General features: G+C 34.8%; 2 protein-coding genes across 2 annotated transcripts; both read right to left on the minus strand.

The window, feature by feature from the left end:
* Positions 1-94: 94 nt before the first annotated feature.
* Positions 95-4,228, minus strand: LOC105976652 (casein kinase 1-like protein 2). Its single transcript, XM_013002214.2, has 13 exons — positions 3,849-4,228; positions 3,697-3,737; positions 2,957-3,026; positions 2,714-2,862; positions 2,528-2,623; positions 2,359-2,429; positions 2,142-2,203; positions 1,957-2,020; positions 1,790-1,874; positions 1,494-1,703; positions 1,363-1,420; positions 1,146-1,264; positions 95-830 (listed from the first exon to the last, which is right to left on the minus strand). The coding sequence occupies exons 1-13, from the start codon at positions 3,922-3,924 to the stop codon at positions 537-539; spliced, it is 1,395 nt and encodes a 464-aa protein (XP_012857668.1). The 5' UTR covers positions 3,925-4,228; the 3' UTR covers positions 95-536.
* Positions 4,229-5,408: 1,180 nt separating this feature from the next.
* LOC105975739 (ATPase E1-E2 type family protein / haloacid dehalogenase-like hydrolase family protein) lies at positions 5,409-12,502 on the minus strand. Its single transcript, XM_013001341.2, has 11 exons — positions 12,050-12,502; positions 9,512-11,463; positions 8,956-9,066; positions 8,594-8,870; positions 8,416-8,504; positions 8,224-8,311; positions 7,933-8,142; positions 7,705-7,830; positions 7,066-7,164; positions 6,786-6,977; positions 5,409-6,329 (listed from the first exon to the last, which is right to left on the minus strand). The coding sequence occupies exons 2-11, from the start codon at positions 11,299-11,301 to the stop codon at positions 5,655-5,657; spliced, it is 3,657 nt and encodes a 1,218-aa protein (XP_012856795.2). The 5' UTR covers positions 11,302-11,463; positions 12,050-12,502; the 3' UTR covers positions 5,409-5,654.
* Between the last annotated feature and the right edge of the window lie 1,072 nt (positions 12,503-13,574).

A 13,574-nucleotide genomic window follows, 5' to 3' on the forward strand; every position in this document is an offset into this window, starting at 1 on the left:
TTATCAAACCAAACTCAAATAGCTCAAAAATTTCAAACCAACGAAAGCTCAAAAAATCTCAAATGATTTTATGCAACTTCTCAGCCAAGTGACATTCTAGAATAAAAGTTGAAACTTAATTGAAATCAAATTATAAGCACTTTATAGAGTAAAAAAGCTTGATAAAACACAGGCCATCATATTGGCAAATTAAAAGAATTGGAGGTACAACAAATAAGAGGTAAAAGGCTAAAGATTATAAATAAGCATCATCTTAAGTGGTAGATGGTAGTAACCACACCCAAGTCTTCTTAAAACTGCTGATATAACATCACCAATCTCGAAATTTTTTTTGGTTTCCTCGAGTTTAGTGATCTTTCTTGATTCTTCATGATCTTTCTCTTTCTTTACTATGTGCTTTTTTTTCCTTTCTTCCAATTTCCTTGGACAGATTTTCTTTGCTGAACATAACAACAGATTCCCCACAGTGCTAAATAGATATATAGCATATATTTACACAGGGAATAAGTGAGAAAGAGGTATCTTATGATCCGAGGCTAGTAATGTGTTCTCTCGTCATTGCCAAAGTTGAGGCTCTCCATACCCTTGAGGGTAGATTCGAAATTTTTTACGTTTGGGGGGTTTCTGGTGGAAGAGGATGAGCGCTTGTTATCGTTTGAAGATGCTGGCATAGTTCTTTGTGCATCGCTGAGATTTCTGTGGTGGGGCCCATCTGTGTCACGAGCGTGTCGAAGGTCGTTATCAGTACCTGAAATGTCTGGATCTCGACTGCCGGAGACAGCTGGCCGCCTTGCTGATCCGATCTGCCCGAAAATGTTGGAACTAGATAACTGCAAAAATCATTACATTGGATGAATATTTGAAGAGGGAAAAACAAGAATCAGTCAGTTGAAGTCATTTTAAGTAAGGGCAGTATGTAAGAAAGAGGAAAGGTGCTTATTTTTCACCATCTCCTATCTAAGATTCTTGAATAATTCATTTCCTTGTAAAATAATTTCATGGTAATAAGAATGTCTGCTCTCACATGCCATGGTATTTAACTATCGTAAAACCCCATTTAGACTATAATAACATGATAATTCATGGCCAACTCGTACTAAAATAAAGAACGCATTTTGTTTTGTGGGGATGGAGTGTGTTCTTACGTCTTTAGACAAAGCAGAATCAGTAGCAACTGGACCTTTCTGCCTAGACAAATTTCCAGAATTATATAAGTTTCTCCCACGAGTTGCAGCCCAACCAGCGGCTTTACCCTCATCGCCACCTGTATAACAATTATAGAAATCATTTAATTCAGCCTACACGTGATAGCGAGTGAGCCAGGCTAAAAGAAAAGCACTCGAATAAATGCTCGAAATTCACCTGATAGTCTGTCAATATTAGCATGTGGAATCCCAGAACTTGTCCCAGCTGCAGTACCCTGTCATAAAACTCATCAGGTTTGCTTCTTTTGAAGTAAAGCAGGTAAAAGCCTAAACACTGAAGTTACTCACAAGGGCACGCGATGGAGGATTGGCTAGCTGTGACTGCTGGTATCTCAAAATAGTCCAATCAAACACTTGGTCTAACTGAAAACCTTCGCGAATAAAAAGGTCGCGGAAAATTCTCTTCAGATAAGCATAATCTGGCTTATCGTCAAATCTAAGTGAGCGGCAATAATGGAAGTAAGAAGCGAATTCAGTGGGATAGCCGCGACATAAAGCCTGAGAAATATATTAAATTTCAGAATCAGTTTTTGCGAAAGATTGAATATACTGAAATCCAAGAGCAGTGTGAAAATTTCAATTACCTCTATGGAAGTTGAAACTTTTTTCTCGCTAATTCTCTCATACTTCTGTTTCTTATTTCCAGCTTTCAGTCCTTGCCACGGAAGGCTACATATTTTTTCGAGGGATGAGTAGAGGTTTCACAAGAACTGAAATAAAGTAGGCTAAAAAGCCAGAAGAATCTACACACCTTCCTCTTAAGAAGTACATGAGAACATATCCAAGTGATTCTAGATCATCCCTGCGACTTTGTTCTATGATTGGTCAAAGCAGTGGAGCAAAATCAGAAATGAAAGCAACACTTCGTCAGATATCATTTTTTTTAATCTCAAATGTCAAAAGAGTAAGTGATATGTCGTGAGACCACATGCATACCAATGCCGAGATGCGTATTCATGCTTGCATATCTGGCTGTTCCAGTCAAATTTTTATTTTCTCTGCATTCAACAGTATAATATAGCTGAATTATGCTGATCAAAATACAATATGAATTTGAATATATCATAGAAATTTTACAAAGAAGTCACAATGAGAGCCTAACTACATACTGAAGATCCATGTTTTGAAGGTATCATTATTGAAGACAGCTTACCTATATGGGATATGCTGATGAGTTGAGGAGTCTCTATATTTCTTGGCAAGTCCAAAATCAATGGCATAAACCTACCGGTCAAATTGATAGAGTCATTGATTCGACAAATATTTTAAAACCAAAACAGCACAAAAATTTGGAAAATCAAAACAAGGAAAAGGGTGGATACCTGATTTGCACGCTTCCCTAAACCCATGAGAAAATTGTCGGGCTTAATATCTCGATGCAGGAAAGATTTAGAGTGAATAAATTCTACCCGATTGATCTGAAAATAAAATTGACATTTTCAGTACATTATGAAACATGAAATTGACCAAGATCTTGACCAAAAGCACAAGCAAACAGAATACCATACCATCTGATCCGCAAGCATGAGAACAGTCTTTAGAGACAGCTTACTACTACAGAAGTTAAACAGGTCTTCCAGACTAGGTCCCAATAAATCCATCACGAGAACATTATAGTCTCCTTCAACCCCAAACCATCTGACATTTGGAATTCCAGCTACCACAATTGGAAATTACCACATTTAGAACCCTTAAAAAAAACGAAAAGAACACCTAGCAACTAAAACTTGAAAAAAAAGAAAGATTATTACTTCCTCCTTGGAGTAGTTTGTACAACTTTGACTCGTAGAGCAACTGAGGATGTTTTGTCTTGACATTTTCCTGAAGATAGTTGAATTGTTTTCCAAGTAAATGAGCAACAAACAATTGTAAAAGATATTAATGCATGGAAACAAGAGTAGAGAGCATATTGTTCAAGGAATTATATGAAGGAAGTGCATAGACAACGGGGACAAAAGCATGGCAAGTGTTTCCAGTAAAATTTGTTGGAGAAATCGAAACAAGATGGACTTCCCAGCAGTTTCATTACACGAAAGACTATCTACATGAAGCTCAATTAAAACAAAAAACGGTGAGTGGCAGGTAAACTAATCATCAGTTCCACGTTATATGTAATTACATAATTCTACAAGGAAAAAAACCCACGATAACAAGATCAGGGAGTAGTCTTCACGATATTAACACCTACATGTTTACCATTTTTGAAATGTCCATATCTCAGAGAACCAATGTCAGAAGAACCAATATCCAATAGAAAAAGAAAGCCCCATGTTTATACAACCACAAATTCATGCCATTATATCTAATTTATTTTCGCCGTAAACAGAAAGAAAATATATCTTCTGAACATCAATTGCAATAAATACTGAAAACAGTTCACAATGTGAAAAAAAGGAAAAAAATTTACCCACAAACCCTTCAATGAAAAAGCAAACAATTACTAAACAAAACAAAATTAGAGGGGGCAAAATAAGGAATTTCAATTGCTTACAAGCTTAATAGCAACCTCCTCATTCGTCTGAATATTAGTACCTGCAAAACACAAACAATTACCAAAAAAAAAATCAGACAAAAAAAAAACAAAAATATACAAATTAATTACATTAGAAGATTACAAAAAAAAAAAAAAAAAAAAAAACATACCTAGATAGATCTCTCCAAAAGAGCCACTCCCAATTTTCCGACCCAAACGAAACTTATTACCCACGCGCGGCTCCATTCAATTTCACGATTAATTCCCCCCGCCGCGATCCTTCCGTAACGAAGTCAAATTAAAAAAAAAAACAAAAAAAAATCAAATCAAGGTGAAAAAGTGCGGAATTCTAGAGAGAGAGAGAGAAGAAGGAATCGGCATTTCATACGAAACACCGAGGAATTCAATCAGTGGTGTTCGATCTAATCGATAACACGCAGATTGTTTTTTTGGCTTTACACCTTAGCATATAGGTAGCAGCACCAAATACCAATAAATAATTATTTATTATTTATTTATTTATTTATTATTATTATTGTTATTTATTTATGTAAAGAAATACCACTAATTTTTTTCGATATTCCCTTTTCCTTTTTCTTTTTCTTTTTTCCTTTTAGTTTTTAAGCTATCAACATTCAGCAGTAATACGACGTCGTATTTCGCCCCACCGATTCGCCAACAAACAAGCTAAAGGACTATGGGCAACTTTTAATTTTTAAATATAATTCCTTTCATCTTTTGTTTCTATTTATTTATTTTTAAATTAATTATTATCAAAATATTTTGAACACATAAAACTTTATATATTTAAGATATAAATAACATATAAAACTACATAAAATAGTAAATCCAACAAGTATAAAATTTACGTAGGCACGAAAAATAAGTTTCGGCCTAATTTAGATGAGTATAAATATTTTTTCCTAATCTGAAACATTTACAAGGAAATGCACAAAGTACTAAAAAAACTATCTCTGAAAATCGTACTATATAATAAATTTCATAATAATTACCTGAAATAAAATCATTGTCAATCTTAATAAACAAGATTTCATGTAGGGGTGGTAAACGAGCCGGCTCGACAAAGGCTCGAACTCGAGCTTGAGTTTTTCGAGCTCGAGCCCAAATTTAGTTATTCGCCAGCTCGCGAGCTGTCTTTTTTTTTTATTTTTATTTTACATATATATATATATATATATATATATATATATATTATTCTTATTCTTATTATAATAATAATAATAATTATTATTATTATTATTATTATTATTATTAACTAAATAGTAAATACTCTATAATAATAAATATTTATAGTATTTAAATAGAAACAAATCTATATTACTTAGATAATTCATAATAATATAAAATATTATAATAATTATAGAAAAAAATATATAACTAGAGTTTATTATTTATTTTATATTTTTTTTCATTTTCCTATAAATATTTTTTAATAAAAAATTAAATAATAATAAAAAAAAAATGAGCCCGAGCTCGGCTCGTTCCCACCCCTAATCTCATGTCTCGAAATTTGGTGCCAACACATAACTTATCGAACGAAAATATGTATTCAAACTTAATTTGTTATGTTAACAAATCGAGCTCAAACGAACTCTTAACAATCGATCTCAAATCGAACATCAAATAGTTTTTGATTTAGCTTCCAACTCTACATATGAACACAGATATTCAAATTTGAGTATTCAAAGAACATAAGAGTACAAGAAAAATGAAACAAGGCAAAACATGCACACCCTACTCTCTTAACAATTTTTTTATCATATGATGATTTTACAATTTCTTTTTTTACATACAAACAAACAAGCCTTACATCTTATAGCTTCACAAATTCCCCCCCTAGCTACACTAGCCACAAATTACACCAAGAATGAATCAAGAATATCCCAAATCGAAAACCCGAAACCCAAAAAAAAAAAAAAAAAAAAAAAAAAAACTCTACATTGCAAAAAAAAGTATCATGTTTGTTGTGCTACCGCACCATTGCTACTCATCGACGAGTACTTCTTCTGCAATCTCCCCTTCAACTGCCGAATCTTGGCATCGACCCTAGCCGAAAACCCGATCTTGGTCTTCTGCCTAGCCTTACTCCTCTCGTTTCTCCACATATGCCTATCCTCGATATCCTTCTTATAGTACTTAATCTCCTGAATCACATGGTGGTCCAGCGGATTGAAGGACCGCTGGAACGAGATGTGGGCGAGATACGGCAGATTACACGCCACCGTGACCAGCAGAGTGGTTGACCAGTAGATAGGGGCGGGGCCCAGAATCTCCGACAGGACCCTGAAGGCGTTGACGTCGAGTGCGTAGGTCAACTCACCGTACACGAAGAGGAAGAGGTACCAGAAGACGACGCTGCCCCAGACGAAGAGGTGCTGTATCCAGGTGAAGTGGCTCATGGTGAGGGCGATTTGGGTATTCACCGCCCAGATTATGCAGGTGAACATTGTGGTCCCGACTGCGGTCATGTCGGCGGTTTGGCCACCCGGGCGGAAGGCCTGGTCGTAGAAGATGATTATGTTGAGGAAGAATATTATAAGGGAGGTGTAGAGGCCGTTGCCCATCCAACCGAATATTCTGTACCAGTCGAAGAAGAGATTCTTCGGGCCTTGTTGGTATAATGCTGGAAACTGTCAATCCATATATTAAATAGTTAATGAAATACTCGATAAATTATTTGATGTAATGACCAAACCACCACCGAAAGTTTTTACTATGTTAAAACAAACTAGAGGTGAGATTCAAGGTAACATCGGTTGGGGAAAAAAATTACAATTTGGCCAATTTTTTTGAAAGTTAATAAATTAATTAAAGGAGTAAGAATACATTACAGATTTATTACTTCCTTTTAAGGTATTATGAAATTGTATATTGAATGGGGTGGTCTATAAACATATTCAGGGCATATTTATTATCTTATAAATTTAGTGGTTTATTAATTTAGCGATTTTATCAATTAATCGAGTATTAAATTATCAAGGTTTTTATTTAAATTTTGCATAAAATGTGAGTAATTGAAAAAGGGGATATGGGGAATTTATCGTGTGAGGGAAAAAAGAAAGTAGAAGGCACATAAGAGAACTAACCTGCAAGCACACTTCAGAATCGACGTCTTGTTCAAACACTCCGAGCGAAATTACAGGCAACGAAGTAAGGACGACATTGAATAACAGCATATACCAATCAACATACACCGATTGCCCAGAAAATCCCGCGAAAGCCTCGAAATAGAATATTGTAAGGCCAAACGCAATGTTTTTGTAGAAGAAATAACATATCTGCATTCATCAGAAAGATTCAAGAATTAGCGGAAAAATGCCGTGAAAATAATTTTTTTTTTTTACTTTTTATAAAATGGTCAATTACCATCTGAGCGATTCGTTTGTAACACCAATGTCCGTGTACGACCAAAAGCCTCTCCAAGAACTGAAACTGTGCAATCGCAAAGTCACTAGCCATCACAGCCTGCAAACAGCTGATATTAAGTCAGCCAGTTTTTGGATCGTACGAAAAAAACTAATGCAATAACGAACTATTTTTCTTGGTTATTTAAAAATCGAGAAAGATATGTTAACAAGAATGGGAGCTGTAATGGGAGGATATAGTACTTCTTGAGAAAATGAAAAGCCTATACTTTTGAGGTTCGTTAAAATAAACGAAGCTGCTTCACTATTTGACAGAATACACACTTGTCTTTTTGTTTTTTGTTTTTTTTTGAAAAAAGCCCTTTTCTCTTTAGTTCGATAAAAAATATTATTGAATGGGCAGGTGAAAAAAATTCTGCTATATGATATAAAAATGAGGGTGAATCGGGAGAAAAACAACGAGCACGTATATATTTTTTTTTCAATTGTCTAAAAAGGACAAACCCATAATTTCTTAGATGCATATAGATACATAAGAGAATATATATATATATATATATATATATATATATATATATATATATATATATATATATATATATATATATATATATATATATATATATATATTTTCACCAACCTGCATTCCTTCACATCCACTAATGCCGACACCAATATCAGCTTCTTGAATCATGCCAACATCATTTGCACCATCACCAATTGCTAATGTGGTTTTCCCAGTTCCTTCTTTTACTAATCTCGTTACCTAATTACCGAATAAGTAAGTGTGAGGAAAAAGATAACTTGGAATTATATTATATTTATATTATTATTTAAAAGGACAATCAAATAAAAAAGAGGGCCCGACCAAAGCTTTCTGTTTTGGCGAAACGCGACAGCATATAACAGAAGCGCAACCAACTGCCAAATTCAAGAAATGGAGCTTCATATCGTCTTCAAGAGTATAAGTCAGCGTTTTCCCGTCAATTATCAAAGCAAACGCAGCATGTGGATCCTTCTCTAATTTGATCATTTGGGTCGCGTTCGTAATTTGCATTAAGATATTCTCCTTTATAGCCTTCATCAAGAAAGAAGAATAAGAAGAAGAAGAAAAATACAAAATATTATTCCACATTATTTCTTATAGACAATTAATTACCTTATTCGGATCTTCGACTATTGCATCGGTGTTCATCGTTGTTATACATATATGCTTCATTCCCTGCCTAAGCAAACTACACGCATATCTACACAAGAACAAAGTTTGAGTCTTTAGCATCTAGAAATATATCCGATCATAGATTTGCCAAATTTAAAAAATATAAAGAAAAAAATAAAAAAGTCAGCAGACCCTATATTAATTGCGGTTTCCATCTTGTCGCCTGTCAAAACCCATATCTTTAAACCAGCTTGTGCTAGTTTATCTATACACTGAGGCACCTACATAGAGTAATTAAGAGAAAGGGAGATATTAAGAGAGATAATTCATTATGAATTTCCAAAAAAGATCCATAAGATATACGACATACTCCGTTCTGTAATTTGTCCTCCACAGCAGTAGCCCCAACAAGTATCAAATCCTTTTCCATCATATCAGAAATCCGCTCGAGCATTCCTTCTCTATCACCTCCAATCGAGGTTTTCGCTCTCATAAACTCTTCGTTCCATGCAGAATATTTAGCCTCGTCTAGTTTTTTGTAAGCAAGTGCCAAAGTTCTCAATCCAGTCTCCCCGTATTCATTCAAATGCTTCGTCGTTGCTTCCTCGTACGTTCTCCCATTTCTCGCTAGTCTATCAAATATAATGCTGTAATAGAAAAAAAAAATGGAATAAATTCGAGCGCAAATCATTTGATCTCAAATTGCTAAACATAAATGACTAGTAGCAGAACCTGTCAGCTCCTTTGCAGAGGAGAAGAATTTGGCCGTTTTCATCCCTAACAATAACCGACATTCTCTTCCTTTTGCTAGTGAAATCCAACAAATTAAGAACCTTGTACTCCCTGAATTTATATATTTTAAAAACTAAAATTATTTTCCACTAGATAAAAGGTATTTCTAACAAGAACTACTTACATGATGTGATAAATGTTGTTCCAGTTTTAATAATACCGTTTCGACTTCAAACGTGATTTTAACCATTTTCGAGGCTGAATTGGGAAAACCCAAAATATGGAATTTGTAGTTCTTTGAGTTAGCTTTCTAATCCAACTTGAATCACAACGATTGGATGTCGGGTGAGAAAGATATGCATAACATCGTCACCTAACATCCAATCTAGCTGTTTCAAGTTGGATTAGAAAGCTAACTCCAATGACTACGGTTTCCGTGTTTTGAATTTTGCCAAAATCAGAATATAAATGGGTCACAATCACGTTAGAAATCAAAACTGTATTAGTAAGATTGAAATGACATTTAACATTTCAGATTACTTGTTCGTGGTCTTACCTTTCAATAGGTTCTTGAAAAGAAGGATATCTCTCTCTCACAAATATACTTGACTGAGTCCTCTTACAGAACTCAAAACCGAACTCTCTCGCAGCAATAAGAAAAGCACCCTCGTCCGGCGACTCCGCCTCGTAAGTATACGACCCCGTCTCCTCATTTTCCTCCGGTATGGCCGTGTGGCAAATCGAAAGTATCCTAAAAAACAACAATACATTATCCGCATTCGGCTCCTTCAACCAATTCCCATTCATGAGATGAACATCCTCAAAACTAAACCCCTTTATAGCAGGCCGTTCGTCCTTCGAAGAAATCACAGTCTCTAATTCAACTTCCGAAAATGCCCCGCTGCTCTTCCTCCACGACTGAGGCGTGCTCGCCTGGCTCTGCCCGTCAATATCCAACGCCATTTGCTTCGCCGCAGCAAGTTCCACCTCACTACTACGCATCCCATACGGTGTGCCAGCGATCGAGCATTTGAGGAAGTCCATTTGGTTGCAAGTCAAAGTGCCTGTTTTATCGGACAAGATTGTGTCCACCTGTCCCAACTCCTCGTTCAAGTTCGAGGTTCTCGCCTGAGCGGGAGTTCCTGTTTCTTCATCGTACATGTGAATATCACGGTTTATGAATAATGCTTGGAGAACTTTTACAACCTCGATCGACACGTATAAAGATATCGGTATTAAATAACCGTACAATATAAGAGCAGTGACTAAATGATAGAAACCCGATGTCAATGGCCTCCCTGGATTGTATAAACTGTCTTCATCCGGAACCTGTAAGTACCACCACTTGGGCAAATCCCTTTTTGTCTTTGCAATGAAACCGACAGAGCTTATGAAGGAAATGAACACTAGTAAACTGAATAGAACGTATATTATTCTGTCCATTTGTTTTTCGATCCTGCTCCGTTTCGAAGGAGATTTTGTAGCGTTCTGCATCACTTTACTATCATGGCCGGTGAATATCACAACTCCATAAACAAAGGCAGTGTTTCGAAGCTTCGAATCACGGAGGAGAATCTGACTAGGATCGAGAGGGAACACCTGGCGGTCGAATTCGAAGTTGCCCACGAAAGTGTAGAGATTCGGGTTCGGATCTTCGCATCTTATAGTTGCGGAAAAGTCCTTGAAAGTTTGATCGTCTTCAAGGGGCAAAGTAGTCTCTAAAGATCGCTTCACCTTCAGATTAGTCTCCCCATCTAAGTTCATAGTTTCGACGTAACAAATTCCATCTTCATAGCTCGAAGATAAGAGAAGCAAATCGGCGGGGAAGAATTTATCCTTCTCCACCTTCACTATATCCCCCACATGAAGCTTCATCCACGGCTTGAGAGCAAATACACCATCTTTTTTGTGCACGTTGGCTTTTCGTAAATTGACCTTCATGTCCTGTATGAACCTACGCCAATCTTCTAGAGCTTCTTTCGCCATACTTAAACCGACGACAAAAACGAGGGGTGCGATCATACTCACGGGGGAGAAGGGCGAAACGGGCGTTAGAGATAGTACTGCAGCTAAAAGAAAGTACAAGTTGGCCACACGTCTGAATTGTTCAAATATGGCCTTTGGGAGAAAGGTGATCACGTTATACTTTGTGGTGGAGATGTAATTTGTGCAGTATTTGAGGGGCTTTTGCTCGTGCATTTGTGGCTGGTTGCAGTACACTATTCTTGAGAAACCGGGCCCTTGGAAATCGTGCGGGCCGTCCTCTTGGGTGGTTGGTGATCTGTAACATGCGAATGTGTAGAGATGGCTACGGCGGATTCTTGCCCTTATTCTACCACCGGCCATTTTTTAAATGTTTTTTTAAGGTCGAAAGAATTATGATGAGAAAGTTTTGAAACTTTCCTCCACTGTGCAAGCAAAGGGCTTGCTTACATCATGGATGGATTGACTTGCTAACATGAAAGCTACACCCTTGAGAAAACCTCGATTTTCAGAAATTCGCAGCACCTGGAAAACGAATTTAAACGAAGAGGGGTTTATGGTACTTTATCTGTTATATGCAATTCGAGTTCATCAAGATAGTCAATATTCATCCATGTGAACATCTACATATTGACTAATTTCAAGATCTTTAGCTAAGTCAAGTCAATTAAACCATGAAAAAAAAAACAGATGAATCACATCCCAAAATCAAATTAAGGATCAGTTAAAGCCAAGAATAACCCTAAACAAATTCAAAATTAACCAACAACAAAGATTCAGTTTAAATTTGTAGCAAAAGAATTCATCATTTTCTTCAACACTAAAACGCAGTAACAAACAAAAAAAAAAAAATTCAAATAACCGAAATTTTAAAGAAAAAAATAAATGCAACAAATGCATCATAAATTCATCCCAATGTCAGCTCAAATTTGAAATTTTCTCCAGTGCAGCTCAAATAAACACACACACACACAAAAGAAATATTCAAATATTTCACTCAATTCACTGCCGCTAAACAAAACCCACATTGACAAAAAAACACGAATCACGCACAGAAACGTAGAGACAGACGATTCAAACACAAAAAAAAATGATTTGTTAATTGTTTTACCCGAGAAATTCTTCAGCGAAATGGGGAATTTGGTAGAAGCCGAGGTGGAATTTCAGCTGAGAGATCGCATTGGAGAAGAGAAAAAAATGAAAGAATTAACGGGAAAAAGTGTGTGGGTCGAATCCTCAAATTGGGGATGGGAGGGAAGAAGAGATTGATTTGTTCAGTGACGAAAGAGTTTTCTCTCTCTCTCTCTCTCTCTCTCTCTCTCTCTCTCTCTCTCTTCTCTCTCTCTCTGATCGAACTCAAACAACAATACCAGCGTTTCACGCTTTCTTTATTTTCATTTCATTTTTTATTTTTTTATTTTTTTTCCACATTTTATTAATCTATTTTCCATAAATAAATCATAATTAATTAAAGAATTAGAATCAAAATTTGCCAAGACTTGGTATAGTCTTGAATTTTTTTTTTCTTCATTTGACAAGTCTTGTTGCTATAACTTATTAGAATAGTCTTAATTATGTGTAATTTGTATTATTTGATTGGCTGCGAATTTTACGATTCGTGGAAAAATAGGGATGAATTTATATTAAAAACAAATTTAAATTTGCGATTATTTAAAAAAGTTGCCCCGAAATCAAAATCGTATTTTGAGATTTTGATTTTGAATCTGAAGTTTTGAAAATAATTCTAAAAGTATATATTTTTTTCCGAAAAATATATATTATTTTATATGTTGTGTGTTTAATATTATCGGTGAAAATCAAAACTACGGATACAAATTTTCGAATTCCGTAGTATGATTTTTCTTTTATTTATTTTTTGAAAGAATTCAATTTATTATAAAAATAAATGTTTCAAATACTATTTTGATCCAATTAGTTGGAATATCACACCTAAACACATTTTATTTTTTGGATAATGAATGAAAATGGAGGTGATGACTTTTACATTTTATATTAATTTAAATAATTTTATTCCTACTATTTAACACTTGCACGATCTTAATATTATATAATCAATTCTATGTACTTGCAATTTTTAATTAAACTAACCAAAAAATGAGTAACTATTATTATTATCATGATTACTTATATTTAATTTTATATTGTATATAACCTCTAAAAAAATATGATTAAAACTTTAAAAATCAATAAAATCTTGTTAGACTAGTCAAAACACATTTGACAGCGCGTCTAATTGTTTGCTTGGTTTAAGTGGGTCCCACGTCGCTTAACCTGGCAAATGAACTATTTTTGGTCAAATATGAAATAAATATAATAAGTTTCTTAATTCTGAATTTACTTCAATATTTTTTTTTTAAATGTTAAAAATCAAATTATAATTTTTTTTTTTAATAAAGCAAATTATTTTTTTCCAAAATGATAAAGAAATGGAAATTTGTGTATGTAGTCATTCACAAAAAGAGAATTGGAAGCATTTATAATTGGGCAACAAAGTGGGTAGTATTTATTGTCCCACGAGGGATTAAAAAAAATCAATAAGGAATTAGTAAATAATAAACTATAATTCATTAAATATTTTTTATCGTTCGATTAACCGACGATTTATATATTTTATT

Source organism: Erythranthe guttata, chromosome 4 (assembly GCF_056151865.1).
Source record: "Erythranthe guttata isolate IM_541 chromosome 4, IM_541, whole genome shotgun sequence".
In the NCBI taxonomy this organism is placed as follows: Eukaryota; Viridiplantae; Streptophyta; class Magnoliopsida; order Lamiales; family Phrymaceae; genus Erythranthe; species Erythranthe guttata.

What these genes read in the sequence shown, in the direction of transcription:
- LOC105976652 (XM_013002214.2), bottom strand. Translation starts at nt 3,924, where the DNA reads ATGGAGCCGCGCGTGGGTAATAAGTTTCGTTTGGGTCGGAAAATTGGG. An exon ending in AGGAGGTTGCTATTAAGCTT is followed by an intron (nt 3,027 to 3,696) that starts GTAAGCAATTGA and finishes AACTATCTTCAG; the next exon opens with GAAAATGTCAAGACAAAACA. An exon ending in ATGTACTTCTTAAGAGGAAG is followed by an intron (nt 1,875 to 1,956) that starts GTGTGTAGATTC and finishes AAAAATATGTAG; the next exon opens with CCTTCCGTGGCAAGGACTGA.
- LOC105975739 (XM_013001341.2), bottom strand. Translation starts at nt 11,301, where the DNA reads ATGGCCGGTGGTAGAATAAGGGCAAGAATCCGCCGTAGCCATCTCTAC. An exon ending in GAAACCGCAATTAATATAGG is followed by an intron (nt 8,312 to 8,415) that starts GTCTGCTGACTT and finishes GTTCTTGTGTAG; the next exon opens with ATATGCGTGTAGTTTGCTTA. An exon ending in GTGGATGTGAAGGAATGCAG is followed by an intron (nt 7,165 to 7,704) that starts GTTGGTGAAAAT and finishes AGCTGTTTGCAG; the next exon opens with GCTGTGATGGCTAGTGACTT.